At 48.2% G+C, this 13,562-nt stretch overlaps 1 protein-coding gene across 1 annotated transcript in view; it reads right to left on the bottom strand.

Moving 5' to 3' along the window:
• LOC144683556 (plakophilin-1-like) overlaps positions 1-13,562 on the bottom strand; it is an 81,587-nt gene that overhangs the window by 17,287 nt on the left and 50,738 nt on the right. Inside the window, exons 7-8 of the mRNA XM_078546685.1 lie at positions 12,208-12,325; positions 9,623-9,793 (exon numbers count right to left, since the gene is read on the bottom strand). Coding sequence (XP_078402811.1) covers positions 9,623-9,793; positions 12,208-12,325 — 289 coding nt within the window. The remainder of the gene's footprint in view (positions 1-9,622; positions 9,794-12,207; positions 12,326-13,562) is intronic.

Here is a 13,562-nt window from a genome sequence, read left to right as displayed (position 1 = left end):
GGGCGAGCATCCCGACGTCATCGTGTACTCGCACGGTATTTCGCTTGGCAGGCACGCGTAAAAGTCGAAAGCGCGCCCGCTGGCAATTAAGAGGGCAATTAAGCCCATTAATGGTGCAATTGTCTGCGATTTTTCATGGCCCATCCAACCTTACGGTTGGCAGACGGGTGACTCGGCCAAGCGGCCTTTGCATTTTTCATCAAATCTCATCCAAGGATGAAATGATATCTCCATTAGGGAATAAAATAAATATCTGGGGACAGCTTCTTTATGAGCTATGGCCAGAAATTTCTTGTCTGCGATTTGGGGGTTGGGCCAGCTCGCCAACAGGAAAATGATGCGGGATGACGTCGGGAGGAACCCCCGACGTCATCCCGGTCCCTTTAAATTTTCAGGAAGGCGGACGGACAGCGAAATCAGCTGTCCGCCCGCCGACCTGTCAATGGCCAATTGAGGCCATTGACAGGGTAATTAAAGTAATTAAATGCCCTGCCCGTCCAATCTTAAGGCTGGCGGGCAGGCCAGTAGCCCCAGCGGATTTCTGATAATACATGAAACCTCATCCACTGGCGGGTTGAGGTTTCATGATCCTTTTTAAAAACTTTAATAAATGTCATGTGATATTTATTAACATGCCCCATCTCGTGTGACATTGTCACATGAGGGGGACATGTTAATAACATTTTTATTTTTCTATTTTTTAATTTTTGTGCACTGTCACTAATCTCCCTGAGACAGCACTTAGTCTCAGGGAGAGAGCGCACTTTGACAGCTGGGGATTCCCTCCCCCACCCGCCCCCCCTGCACAGGAAGCGCATAGCACTCCCCGTTGGGTAGGCCGCTGGGTGGGCCTTAATTGGCCCGCCCACTCAAAATGGAGGCGGGCCCCATTTTTGCAGCGGGGGTCGACTGTCCGCCCGCCACCGAGCCGGTGGGGCTCACCCGCCCATCAAGAGCAAAATTCTGCCCTATGCTTTCAGGTGCTTGATTGTGATGCATGGACACTTTTTTGCAGCTTTTTACAGCTTTATTTTATTATTTGCAGGACTGCAGCTCCCTGAGGCAGCTGTCTGCCTTCAGGGAGCTCTCTCACAGCGCTCACCCGTGCCTGCGGTGTTGTCATCGCTCTCCCTCTTCCCGCCCCCTCCCCGGCAGCATTGAGCTTTTCAGCACGTGTTTCACGCTGGCCTAGCAGTTAATTGGCCAGCCAGTGTGAAATTGCGGTCGGGGGCCGATTGCGGTCAGCAACCCATTTCCCAGCCGCTCCCAGGCCCGCCGATCACACAGGCCTGCCAAAGGTAAAATTCAGGCTTAGGAAAACTTGCCATCCTGTAGTTAAAGCCACTTGCTAGTGAAAGTGCTACAACTGACAGGAGGATGCAATGTGATTGTTGTAAACAGGTAATTAATAAAGTGGCTATAAAAGGAGAGAATTTATGACTTCAGAAATGAGTCTATTATGTGTTAGTGTACCTCGCTCCAATTATCCACCTGCCCCTGTAACCAAGATCAACTGAATGACACTTCTTAGCTCAGTCTGCAATACCAAGGCAAATCAAGTTGTCTCACAAATTTTCACCTTCCATATTTCTATCCTGAAAAAAACTTGTGTAATATCAAGAGTATAAAAAGGTTAGGAGTTTTAAAAAAATAAACTGTAAAATTTACTCATGAAAGCTTCTAGTTTAAAAAACTGTCCTCTGATTGGTGGAAAGCTGCTTACAAAGACCAGATTGTCAGCCAGATCAATGCCAGAAGTGTAAAGATTAGTGTGAACATTGGCTATTTGAGGCACTTTGAAGTTTTCAATTAGATGTTATTTTCTTCAATTGTGAAGACACTAATTATTAGCTTCCAATGGGATAGTTCACTTAAAAACGAACACACAATGTGAATAAAGGATTGAACTCCCTTCCATACTCTGAACCGAACTCTTAAATAAAACAGAATATACTGGGGAAACTCAGTGGGCTGAATTTTCCGTTCATTGGGCGGGCGGAGCTGACCCAATCGCGGGCAGGCGCAGACCCGATTGCCGCCGGCGAAGTGGGCCTCACTGGCGCCCTGTGCATTTCACATTCCCGTGGAGAGCGGGAATTTTAAAATTGCAGCGGGCGCGTACAGGCCACCGGTTCCAATGGGGAACCTGCAGTCCGTATAAAGAAAGGCCAGGCAGCCTCCTTTAGGCTGGTCACCATGGCCAGCTCCAGGTGCAGGGGGTCTGCACAGCAGGCTCCGGTAGAAGGAAGAAAATCCAGAGGAGGAGGGTAGGCCAGAGGAGGAGGGCAGGCTGTAGGGTAGGCCAGCGGGGGGCCAATGTGTCTCTGATACCTGCCTTGCTGCCCTTGTTGAGGAGGTGGCAGCACGGTGAGAGGTCCTGTTTCCCCAGAATGGGAAGAGGAGGGCCCCCCATGTTATGAAGCGGGCCTGGCAGGAGGTGGTCAGCTCCATGGATGCTGTGCGGCGATCATGGACCCAGTGCCACAAGCGCTTCAATGATTTGTTGCGCTTTGGAAGGGTGAGTACCATGTTGGCCGTGGCCATTTAACCCAGCGGGAAGCCTTAGCCTTTGAGGAGCCCCCCCCAACTCCGCCCCCCTCCCAGACCACCCACCCCCTGACCCCACCCCCCCCCCGCCCCCCCCAACGTCTTAGTGTTGTTACTGCATTGGGCATTTGGCACACGCTGGGTGGGCAAACAGATAGTGACCACGCTTAGATCAGCCTTAGTGGCTGAGGAGAAGATGGGTTCTCCCCGCAGCATATGTTGGTGTTTGTCGCATTTGAGTAGTCTGGGGGAAACCTGCAGGGGAGGCAGCTAGACACATACACAGAACTCCAACACATGTCTTATTGATGGTGGTGAAATGGTGGAAGGGGAGCCTCAAGGTGTCGTGGCCAAGAGCCATCTGTTGGCCTCGGTGCCAGACCTAGTTGTACCTCCTTGCCATGGGCGCTAAGACCCATGTGTTATTCAAAGTGATAGATGCCAAATGTGTCCAAGGTAGCCGTTGGGGAAGGGGGTTGGGAGCAGCCGTACTATCTTCTGGGGACTGATCACCAGTAGTGTGGACAGGAGCCGCTGGAGGCCTCAGATGGGCCACTGTGGTTGGGGTGCGACGTGCGCGTGCAGAGTACATGAGCAATCAGCCCCAATAAATCCTCTTCTCTGTTCTGCAGGCAAAAACTGAACACAATCAGCGGGAGGGCCAGAGGACTGGTGGTGGGCACACCCTGCTCCAGTGCCTCACGACCTTTGAGGAGCAGGCCATGGAGCTGGGGAGGAGGCAGGCGGCCAGGGCGGCAGGTGTCGGCGGGGCTGGGGTCCAGCGGCCAGGTATTTGAGGTCCACAGTCCCATCCACTCTGTCTCCCCACCATCCAAAGCACTGATGGTTGCTGCAATCATTAATGCAGCAACACTGCTCGTTCACAGACTGAGACACTCTGACGTGTGGGTCATACACAAAGTTCCCTCGGCCCCTTGAGGATGCGCGTCTCTAGCACCTTCCAAAGTCACCTTATCCCATTTGTGACCATTATCCCCATGGCCTAACATGCCATGGCTTCGCTGCTGCACATCCAAAGGCTTATTGCATCTTAGGAGGGTTTGTACCTCCACCACCCTTTCAGCCAGCGTACCACATTACTCTGTCCAAAAGGTCCTCAGCACCTCACCTGTCAAGCTCATGGCACTCAACTTAAATAAATGCCACCACGTTAGTCATCCCTCCGCCAAGGGGAAATGTTGCCTCGTGTCCACCCGTTCTATGTCCCTCATAACGGTATGAAGGTCAATAATGTGACCTGTCAATCTCCTGTGCTCCACAGCAAATGTCACAAGTGTATGCAATGTTTCCTAATAGCTCAAACTCTCCAGGCCAGCATGCATCCAGGTCAGGAACCTCTGCACTCTCCCCACTCCAATGCCATCCCTCCCATGAAGCGCAGGTCACAAGTGAACACAGAAGTGTAGATGTGGCCTCGACAGCGTTTTCTGCATTTGCAACATGACCTCCCTTTTTCTACATTCTATTCCTCGGATAATAAAGGCAAGTTTGGCTTTTACCTTGTTAAATGCCTTATGTTCCTGTTCTGCTACCTTAACGGGTCTGCCCAGCAAGGTCCCTGTAATCGTCCTGACTTCCCACGGTCCTACCGTTACTCATGTATTCCCGTACCTTGTTTGTCTTGCCCAAGTGCTTAACTACACACTTATCCACATAACATTCCATATGGCATTCCTTAGGCCATCTGACCAGCCTGTCTGTATGTACGTGTAATGTTTGGGCCTCCTCTTGACTATTTACCACCCCATCAATGTTCATCTCCTTAGGTTCTTGAAGGTTGAGCACATTATGAGGCTGGGGGGAAAGGGATGAAAGGTGTTACTGACTGAACGCTAACTGATGCACTGTCCTTGTTGTTAATTTTAGCATCACCACCACATGACTGCCAGCAACAAGTCCAGAGCACCCCCTCCACACCTGAGGACCAACACTTGCAACTTGCGTCACATCCTTTCAACGAGCCAGGCACCAGCGCAGCGACAAACACTTCGGTGGGGATTATGACACCGGCTAGTATCCCGGGGCACAGTGGAGAGGGCACTTCACAATTGCTGGAGGAGATGGCACGGACAGAGAGTGCCGATGGTGCCAGCAGCCAGAGGACTGCAGGGGACCAGGCACATGCTGAGTCCGGCACTGATGATGTGCCTCTGGAGATGTCAGCCATGCAGCAGCTGCAGGACAAGCGGGAGGGTGCGCGGGAGCATCTGGCAGAGTTGCATGAGGATGTGCTTCATTTGGTCTCTGTGGTGGAGGAGTCCAGGCAGAGTGTCAGTGAAGGCATGAACCTCAGGACAGAGCTTCAGGCTTCCTCCATTGAGAAATTGGTGACTCTCATGGAGAGGGGCTTCCAGCGGATTGAGAACCTTCTGATTGGGTTACGCTCTGACCTGCAAGCACTCACAGTGCTAATGGCCACAGGTGGTCATTCCCAATGTGGGAGATGTTCTGGGCACCAAGTTGGGTCCCAGCTCGGTGCCCATTCATCTGCGGTGAGCAGGGAGGTCCAAAGTGACCTCACATCGGCGCAGCAGCTGCCTGTCGTCACTGTGAGCTCCTCTCAGGGCGATCCAGATGAGGGCAGCAGCTCCTCCACCCCTCTGCCAGTGACAGTTGCATCCGTTGAGGCTGCGACAACTGGGGAGGTGCCAGTTCTGGAACTGGCCACTCCCTCCCAGGCGGGGCCAGCACAGGCTCCACGGGCCAGAGAACGGCCGCCAAGGTCATCGAGGCCAACAGGACAGCAGAGTCAGCAGGCTGTCTCACAAGCCACTCCGAGCGATGGGGCGGCACCTACATGAGGCACCTGTAAACGTAAGCATAAAGCACTTCAGGCACTCAACGGGTTTTTCACTGCTGATTTTCTGTTGGCCCTAGATGAGGGAATTTATATTTGTCAACGTTGGAGCAGCGTTTTGTTGTGGCACCATCTGATGGATGGGAATAATGTCCACATTTGTTACCATGGCTGAGGGTGTTTCCTTTGTGCTGCATTTGTATGTTTCACAGACATTTCATGAGTGTTTGAGTGGACATTGATGTTTCTGTACTAAGCTCTTAGTTGCAGCTGATGAGGTGGAAGGTGTAGCGCCTAAGTGCCACAAATAGATGCACCAGGCAATGCTCATCCTGCAGATCTATTTGTGTGGAGCTAGCTGAAGGTCCATTGGATCAAAGTCTCCCGGATGTCTCTGCCTCCTTGGTATAGTTGCGGGTCAGTGTGCTGCCCCTCATCATTGCCCTGTGCTTCCTCATCCTCTGCTGGATTCATCATGTGCAGCTTCATCCGCTGCGTCAAGGTCTTCATCATCAATTTCATCCCCTCTTTCCAATGCAAGATTATGGAGAGTGCAGTATGCAACCACTATCACAGAGACGCGATCTGGGGGGTACTGGAGTGCACCCCCTGAGCAGTCCAGGCATTGGAAGCGCATCTTGAGAATACCGATGGTTCTCTCCACCACAGCCCTTGTGGCGCCATGGCTCCTGTTGTACCGCTCCTCAGCTTCTGTTCTTGGATGGTGGAGAGGCGTCATGAGCCACCTTCTGAGGGGATAGCCCTTATCACCTACCAGCCAACCATCCAGCCGAGCCGGAGCACTGAAGATACCTGGCACCTGGGAGTGTCTGAGGATGTAGCCGTCGTGGGAGCTGCCTGGGTACCTTGCACATACTTGCAGAATCTGCATCCTGTGATCACATTCTATCTGCACATTCATGGAGTGGAAGCCCTTCCTGTTGACAAAGGCATCAGGCTCACCTTCTGGCACCTAGACGGCCACATGTGTGCAGTCTATTGCACCCTGGACACGGGGGAAGCCAGCAATGGCTCCAAGGCCTCTGGCTTGCTGTGCCTGACTTGCCTGGTCACAGCGGAAGTAGATGAAGGTCAATGCCTGTCTGAACAGAGCATCTGTAACCTGCTTGACACGTGTGGACAGCTGATTGGGAGACACCGCAAAGATCACCCTCCGAGCCCTGGAAGGAGCCAGAGGCATAGAAGTGGAGGGCAACTGTGAGCTTCAGAGCTGCTGGCATGGGGTGTCCACCCACACAGTTAGGGGAGATCTCAGGACCAATCATCTGACAACTGTAGTTGACTGTTTGGGTGCCTCCTTCGGCACTGCACCTCAGTCATATTGAGGTAGCTGCTTCACCGCCTGTATACCCTGGCAGGGGGATGGTGGCATCTTTTGCAGCCCCTTCCACCTTGGACTACCTCTTGGCCATGCGCACCTTGTGCCTGCACCTGTCCTCCCAAAGATGGCTCCCCTGGAGACTGAGTGTCCAATCCTGGCCTCCTCCTTATTCTAGCCCTCCCTTCCTCCTCAGAGGAGCTGCTTCTAGTGGAGATGTCAGAACCCATACCCAGGCTAAATGGAGGCCTCCAGAAAGCTGCAGGCCCGATAAAGATTCCTGACTGCAGAGTGCTGAGCTGAAGCTTCGAAGTACAGAGAAAGCTGCTGCAATTCGTTCTGAACTGCTACAGATCACACAGGCAAGTTTAAAATACTTGCTGCAATAAATACTTCACATAAAACATTGACAACCCCACTGAGCCCACATATCCCGCCCATGGATGAGTTTGGTTAAAAAGTCACGTACCCGCCTGCCCATTGCGCCCGTGCGCCGAGCCAACGATAGCACGGGCGCCTCAAAATCAGTGTCGATTGCCGTGTTAAGGGCCTTAACAAACCCTTTAATTAATGGCTGGTGCGCGTCACACTTCATCGCGCGCCCGCCTAGCTAAATATCGTGATGGCGCGCGGTGATGTTGGGACGCTCGCCCGACGTCAGCGCGCGCCAGTTTAAGTGCTGACGTGCGGGGCCCGCCACCCGCACATCATCCAGAAAATTCTGCCCAGTAGGTCTGCCTGTGAAGAGAGAAACAGGGTTAACGTTTTGAGTCCAATATGACTCTTCTTTGAAGGGAAACCTGCCAGGCTGGCCGCATGGCGTTGGCCTCGCCTGCCTCCGGTTAAAAGCTGGCACTGTTGGGATGAGCCCTTTCCTCAATTCGCCCATTGGTGGCTGGGCCACCAAATGCCACCCCCCGCTGGTATAATTGTGATGTATCTGGGGTGGATGGATAGGCGACAGGCAGGCTATTCACTGGATTTAATGCCCTCCTGCCTTCAAACCCATCAAATCCAGTCCTCTGAACCAGATTCAGTTTTTGTTGTATGTATCTAATGCAGTTAACAATTGTGTTGTGTATTGCCAGTGAATATGACATGACCTGCATTGTTCGAACAGTTTACTTCACTGTTCTGTCCTGTGAGCCTTCTGGTGAATAAATGAAGTGCACATCATAGAGGTTCTATACTATGGGTAGAATTTTATGGCCCCCATCACGGTGGGAGTGGATCCATAAAATGCAGCCAGCCGTTCAAAAGCCCATTGACTTTGGTGGCACCATAAAACCCCACAGTGTAAAATTCCACCCCATCTAATCACAGTCATTTCTTCCTATCAGCAATGGAAAATTAGCAGTTAATAAGAAAACCTCACCTTAACAGAAGTTTTATTTTCATCATGAATTCACCTTTTAATGGGATTCTTTGAATCCAAACAACTAGCGTTGTGGTGGAGCTACCTGTAAACCCTGGATTATTTTTCCAAATCATAGGGAGTGCCAATGGAACAGTGCCCATCTGAATAATGTATATCAGCTTCACTTCACTTCTTAATAGTGGCATAGACAACATTTTAATGTTCCCTGTTGCATAGGTTAGACATGTATTCCCTTGAGTATAGAGGATTGGGGGTGATCTAACTGAGGTATTTAAGATGATTGAAGAATTTGGTAAGGTGGATGGCGATAAACGATTACGTCTTGTTGAGGAGTCCAGATTAAGGGGACATAAGTTTAAAATGAGAGAGTTAGGCCGCCTGGGGTTGATGTTATAAAATATTTTTTCACACAAAGAATGGTGGAAATCTGGAGCTCTCCTCCCCAAAAAGATGTTGAGGCTAGGTCAAATAAAAATTTCAAAACTGAAATACATAGATTGTTGCTAAGCAAGGGTATTTAAGGGTTCTTAAACTAAGGGGGATAGATAGAGTTAAGATACAGATATGCCATGATCTAACTGAGCGACAGAACACACTCGAGGGGCTGAATAATCTACTCCTGTTCTTATGTTCCTAGTATTCGGAAGAGACTTGTTAAAAGCAAAACAAAATTCATTCAGTGCATTAATTAGGATTAGTGAAATTCAAAAAATGGAAAAACTGAATCGGTGACTTAAAGGCCTTAAAGCAGATCAGAATTTATTGAAATATTGTAAAAACAATACTAACAGCATCTTCAGGGGTAGAATTTTCCCCCTGTCGGGGGGTTGTGCGGGGGCGGGTGCAGACCTGACCGGTGCCCCCGATCGGGTCCACGCCGCCATTTTACGTGGAGGGGGCCAATTAAGGCCTGCCCAGCAAGACGCTTACCCGGAAGCGCTGAGCACTCCCTATGCAGGTTGGGGTGGAGGTGGTGAGGGTTTCCTTGAGTCAGGAGTGCGCTCTTTTGTGTGCATGCGCACAAAAGAGCGCAGAAATCTCCCTGAGGCACAGAGGTGCCGAAGGCAGATTAGTTTTAAGTTTTAACAGTTCAATAAAGTGTTGTAAAAATTTTTATGACATGTCCCCTCATGTGAAACTGTCATGTGAGCTGGGACATGTCCATTAATTTTATTAAAAACTTTTAAAACCCTTTAAAAATGTTCATGAAATCCTATCCCGCCTGTGGATGAGGTTCCATGAAAATTGCGAAGGCCACCTGGGCTCTTTGCCTGCCCGCCAACCTTAAGGTTGGGCGAGCAGCTTTCTCAATAGGCTTAATTAGTTCATTAATGGCCTTAATAGGCCTTTGACAGTTCAGCAGGCGCGCAGCCGATTCAGGTGTGCGCCCGCCGAATTGAAAATCTAAATGACGCACGGTGACGTGGGGATGCACGCCTGACGTCACCCCGCGTCATTTTACGTCTTGGCGAGCGGGGGCAGGGCCCGCTCGCCGAGCTGAAGATTCGGCCCCAAGATTAGGAATCATATGTATGGTTACCTCATCAAACTGATCAGCTCCAGGGCTGAAACACCCCATTGAGGACTTCTTAGTTGCTCTATTTCGGCTCTGCACATGTCCATTCTCATTTATGTGACTGAATGCAGTTGGCACTTCGGAGTCCAACTGGTAAGAGAGGTTGTGTAGGATGCAGACACAGTTTTCAACAGACTGGCAGAAATAAAAGATGGTATCACAGAGTTAATAAACAGAAAACACTTCATCTTTGCGCTGGCACCCTGTTATTAATATAAGCTTATAAAATAAGCTTATGCTATTAATATAAGCTACCAAAAAGGTAGCTAAAAATTTTTAATTATAACTAAATATAGAGTGTTATAGCGTTGTGTTCCTCAAATTGTATGGTATCTGAGATTATTAATTGTAGATAATTGTAAGATAATCAATTGTATGTGAAAATTACATCAAAAACCAAACCCTTACAATATCCAATAATGGATCTAATTGAGGTTTTAAAATGATAAAAGGATTCGATGGAATAAATACAGAGGAGTTACTTCCTCTGTTGGGGAATCCAAAGCATAAGGGGAAAAATTAGAGCTCAGCCATTTAGGAATGAAATCAGGAAGAGCTTTTTCCCTCTGGAAATGTGGAATTCTCTCCCCCATAAGGGTTTGGATGCTAGGCCCACTGAAATTTTCAGGGCTTGAGATTGACAGACTTTCATCCGTTAAGGGTCATCAAGGGATATGGATCAAAGGTGAGTAAATGGAGTTGACTCACAGACCTACCAGGACCTTATTGAATGAAGGAATAGATTCAATATTCCTAGACAGGCTCAGATGGTGTGGAAGCAGTGCCTTGGGTTTGCTTTAAGTTACTTTGTGTACCGTGTTAAGGGAGTCAATAATCTGATTTAGCACATAAAAAATTTTATCCAAGTGTTAACTATAGTATTACTGGAGGAAATTATATCCCTTTGTGTGTTAAATGATATTGGCCCATTATTACTGCGGAGGAAGGAAAATGCATGAAGAACATTGTGTCATTTAGCTCACTGATAATGGAAAATAATTATGCCCTTACAGAATTGACTGTCACTTTATATTGTGGATGGCAAAGGATTTGGGGCAAAGATAAGCAAAATGTTGTTTTCTTCAAATATTATGCTCATCCAGATGAATGTTATTAATGCTAGGAATAGGGTATTTTACATTTCAGACTCATAGGGCGGATTTTCCCTTCAGGCTTTTGAATCCTGTCTTCAGGCTTGAATGGGGTCAGAAATCTGCACTGCGGGGAACCAATCACTCAATGTTATTTTACCCAGCACAGCAAATTAATGCTAGAGGGCAGGTTTGCCATCCAGTTAAGGAAGGCAGACAGTCTCTTGAAGCTGGAGGGCCAACCAGAGGCATTCCAGTGAAAAGCAGCAGCAGAATGCCATGGCAGGTAGGTCAGAGAGTGGGAGCTTCAAAATGGAGGCGCCCTCTTTCCAACTTCTTCAAAAATTTTGAAGAAAATGAAAAAAAAAGGCCTTTGCAGCTCAGCCACCACTGTTGGGGGAAGCCCAGACTTCTAAACCTGCCAGGAACATTGCCCCACCCCCCTCCAGTTTGCCCCCAGGAGGCCCCCTGTCACCTCCAGGAATTGGGAGGTTGATGGAAACTCCCAGTTGGCCTCCACAACAGGCTTTAATATGTCGTCAATTGGATCAATTAGCTACCGACTGCTTATAGGCAGGCAACCCCATCCCCCAGCCCCACCCTCCAGTGCTAACTCCAGGAAAATGGCCCAGAAGTGAGATGGAGTCAGGAAACTGGCACACAGGCCAGCGCACAAAATTCTGCACCCGTCTGCCTCCGTTCCTGCCCCCTGCAGGGGGTAAAAATCCAGCCCACACAGTGTCAGAATCAACCATTTTCAAGTCATGTACAGGACAGGTGGTTGCTTTGTAAAGGTTTGAATGATCCAGGCTCAGCCTCAGGGCTGTTCCCTGGATTTACTTCTTAAAAACTGTTGAATTTCAGTTAGTTTAGACATTATATTAATCCACAATAAAACCTATCATCGTGTACAAGTGCTCAATAATGTATTATAAAAAGAAAAGTTTACATTTTTATGTTGGCAATTTCCCCTTAAACATTCTCTCTCTCTTACAATACATGTGTTAATGGCTGGGCATTATTGGAGTAAACAGTAGGCTCTTTGTTAGCATTACTCGTATTGAAACGGGCTGGCATGTATGCCCAAAGTGAATGATTGATTTTGTGCCATTACAGATAGTTTGACAAACAGACATAAATTTTCTTTTTTTCTAGCCTCAGGACTGCTTTATACATTAATTGTGTAAAGAGTTGGCAAACATACAGGTTCTTCATGACAAGAAAGCCACATGTCATTTCTTCTAACCTTGTTTCCTGTAAACAGGATACACGGAAACCCAAAAGGTATAATTTGAATATCTCAGCCAGGCATGCAAAGCTATTGGGATATGGAGCTGTACAGTTACAGTTAGTAGTTGTTATCTGGTTTTCCTCCATTTTTGTAATTGGTGATAAAATACACATGTGCATCTTTTAGCAACATTATCATGAACCGATTCGATTAATTATGTTACTTACTTTTTCATCAGCTTGGTTTTCATTAATGCACGCTTGAATATGAGACATGAGAGAATCAATTAGTCCATGGGAGTTGCGCATCAACTGGCGGCTTGTTTGACCAGCAGAGCTCAGGTTCCTACACAGCAAGATTTACATGAAGTTATACATTTTTTTTCAATTCAGAAATCAAATTCAAATGTTGAAGCCCACAGTGCAAAGCACCAAAAGGTGAAAAAGGAGGGATTAAATAAATCGGAAAGTAACAATTACATAGGAACACGGGGGCAGGAGTACGCCATTCGGCCTGTCAAGCCTACTCCACCATTCAATTAGATCATGGCTGATCATCTACCTCAACACCACTTTCCCATGCTATCTAAATATCTCTTGATGTCCACCACCCTCTGAGTGAAGAAATTCCTTCTCATCTCACTGTTAAATGGCCTAGCCCTTATTCTGAGACTGTGTCTTCTGGTTCTGACTCACCAGCCAAGGGAAACATCCTATCTACATTTACCCTGTCATGTGGATTGACAAGCCTGTCTCAGCCCACTGAACCATCTTAAACTCTTCACTTGTATCAAAATGAATTTAATTTTTTTAACCCTCAATTAGGTTACCCTTAAACTGCTGGGTGAGTGAATTAATTCTAAACAAAATCGTTGGGGAGAATTTTCCCCCGTCGGGGGTCTTGTACGGGGACGGGCGCGGGCTCGATTGGTGCCCCCAATTGGGTCCACGCCGTCATTTTACGCGAGCGGGCCAATTAAGGCCCGCCCAGCATGACATGCGCTCAGAAGGTGGGGGTGCTTTCTGAGTCGGGGCCTGCGCGCGAAAGAGCACAGAAATCTCCCTGAGGTACAGAGGTGCCTTAGGGAGATTAGATTCAGTTTTAAAAAGCTAAATAAGGAAAAGGAAATATTTTAAGACATGTCCCCTCATGTGACAGTGTCAATGAATTTTTATAAACATTTTTATTCAATTTATAAACACTTCATGAAATCTCACCCCGCCCGTGGATGAGGTTCCATGAAAAATGCGAAGGCCGCCTGGGCTCTTCGCCTGCCGGCCAACCTTAAGGTTGGACGGGCAGCTCAGTTTATTGGTTTAATTACTTTTTAAATGGCCATAATAGGCCATTGACAGTTCGGCTGCACGCCCACCGAACTGAAAATCTAAATGATGCGCGGTGACGTCAGGATACGTGCCCGACATCACCCAGCGTCATTTTACGCCTCGGCAAGTGGGCCCCGTCCCTACTCGCCAAGCCGAAAATTCTGGCCATTGTAAGGTAATTGATTTTTAATGATTAGTTTTAGTTTAGTTTACACACAACGTATATTAATTGATTAATCTAATAGTATATTATCCTT

Source organism: Cetorhinus maximus, chromosome 8, assembly GCF_964194155.1.
Source record: "Cetorhinus maximus chromosome 8, sCetMax3.hap1.1, whole genome shotgun sequence".
Lineage (NCBI taxonomy): Eukaryota > Metazoa > Chordata > Chondrichthyes > Lamniformes > Cetorhinidae > Cetorhinus > Cetorhinus maximus.
This window is presented reverse-complemented; position numbering and strand designations above follow the sequence as displayed.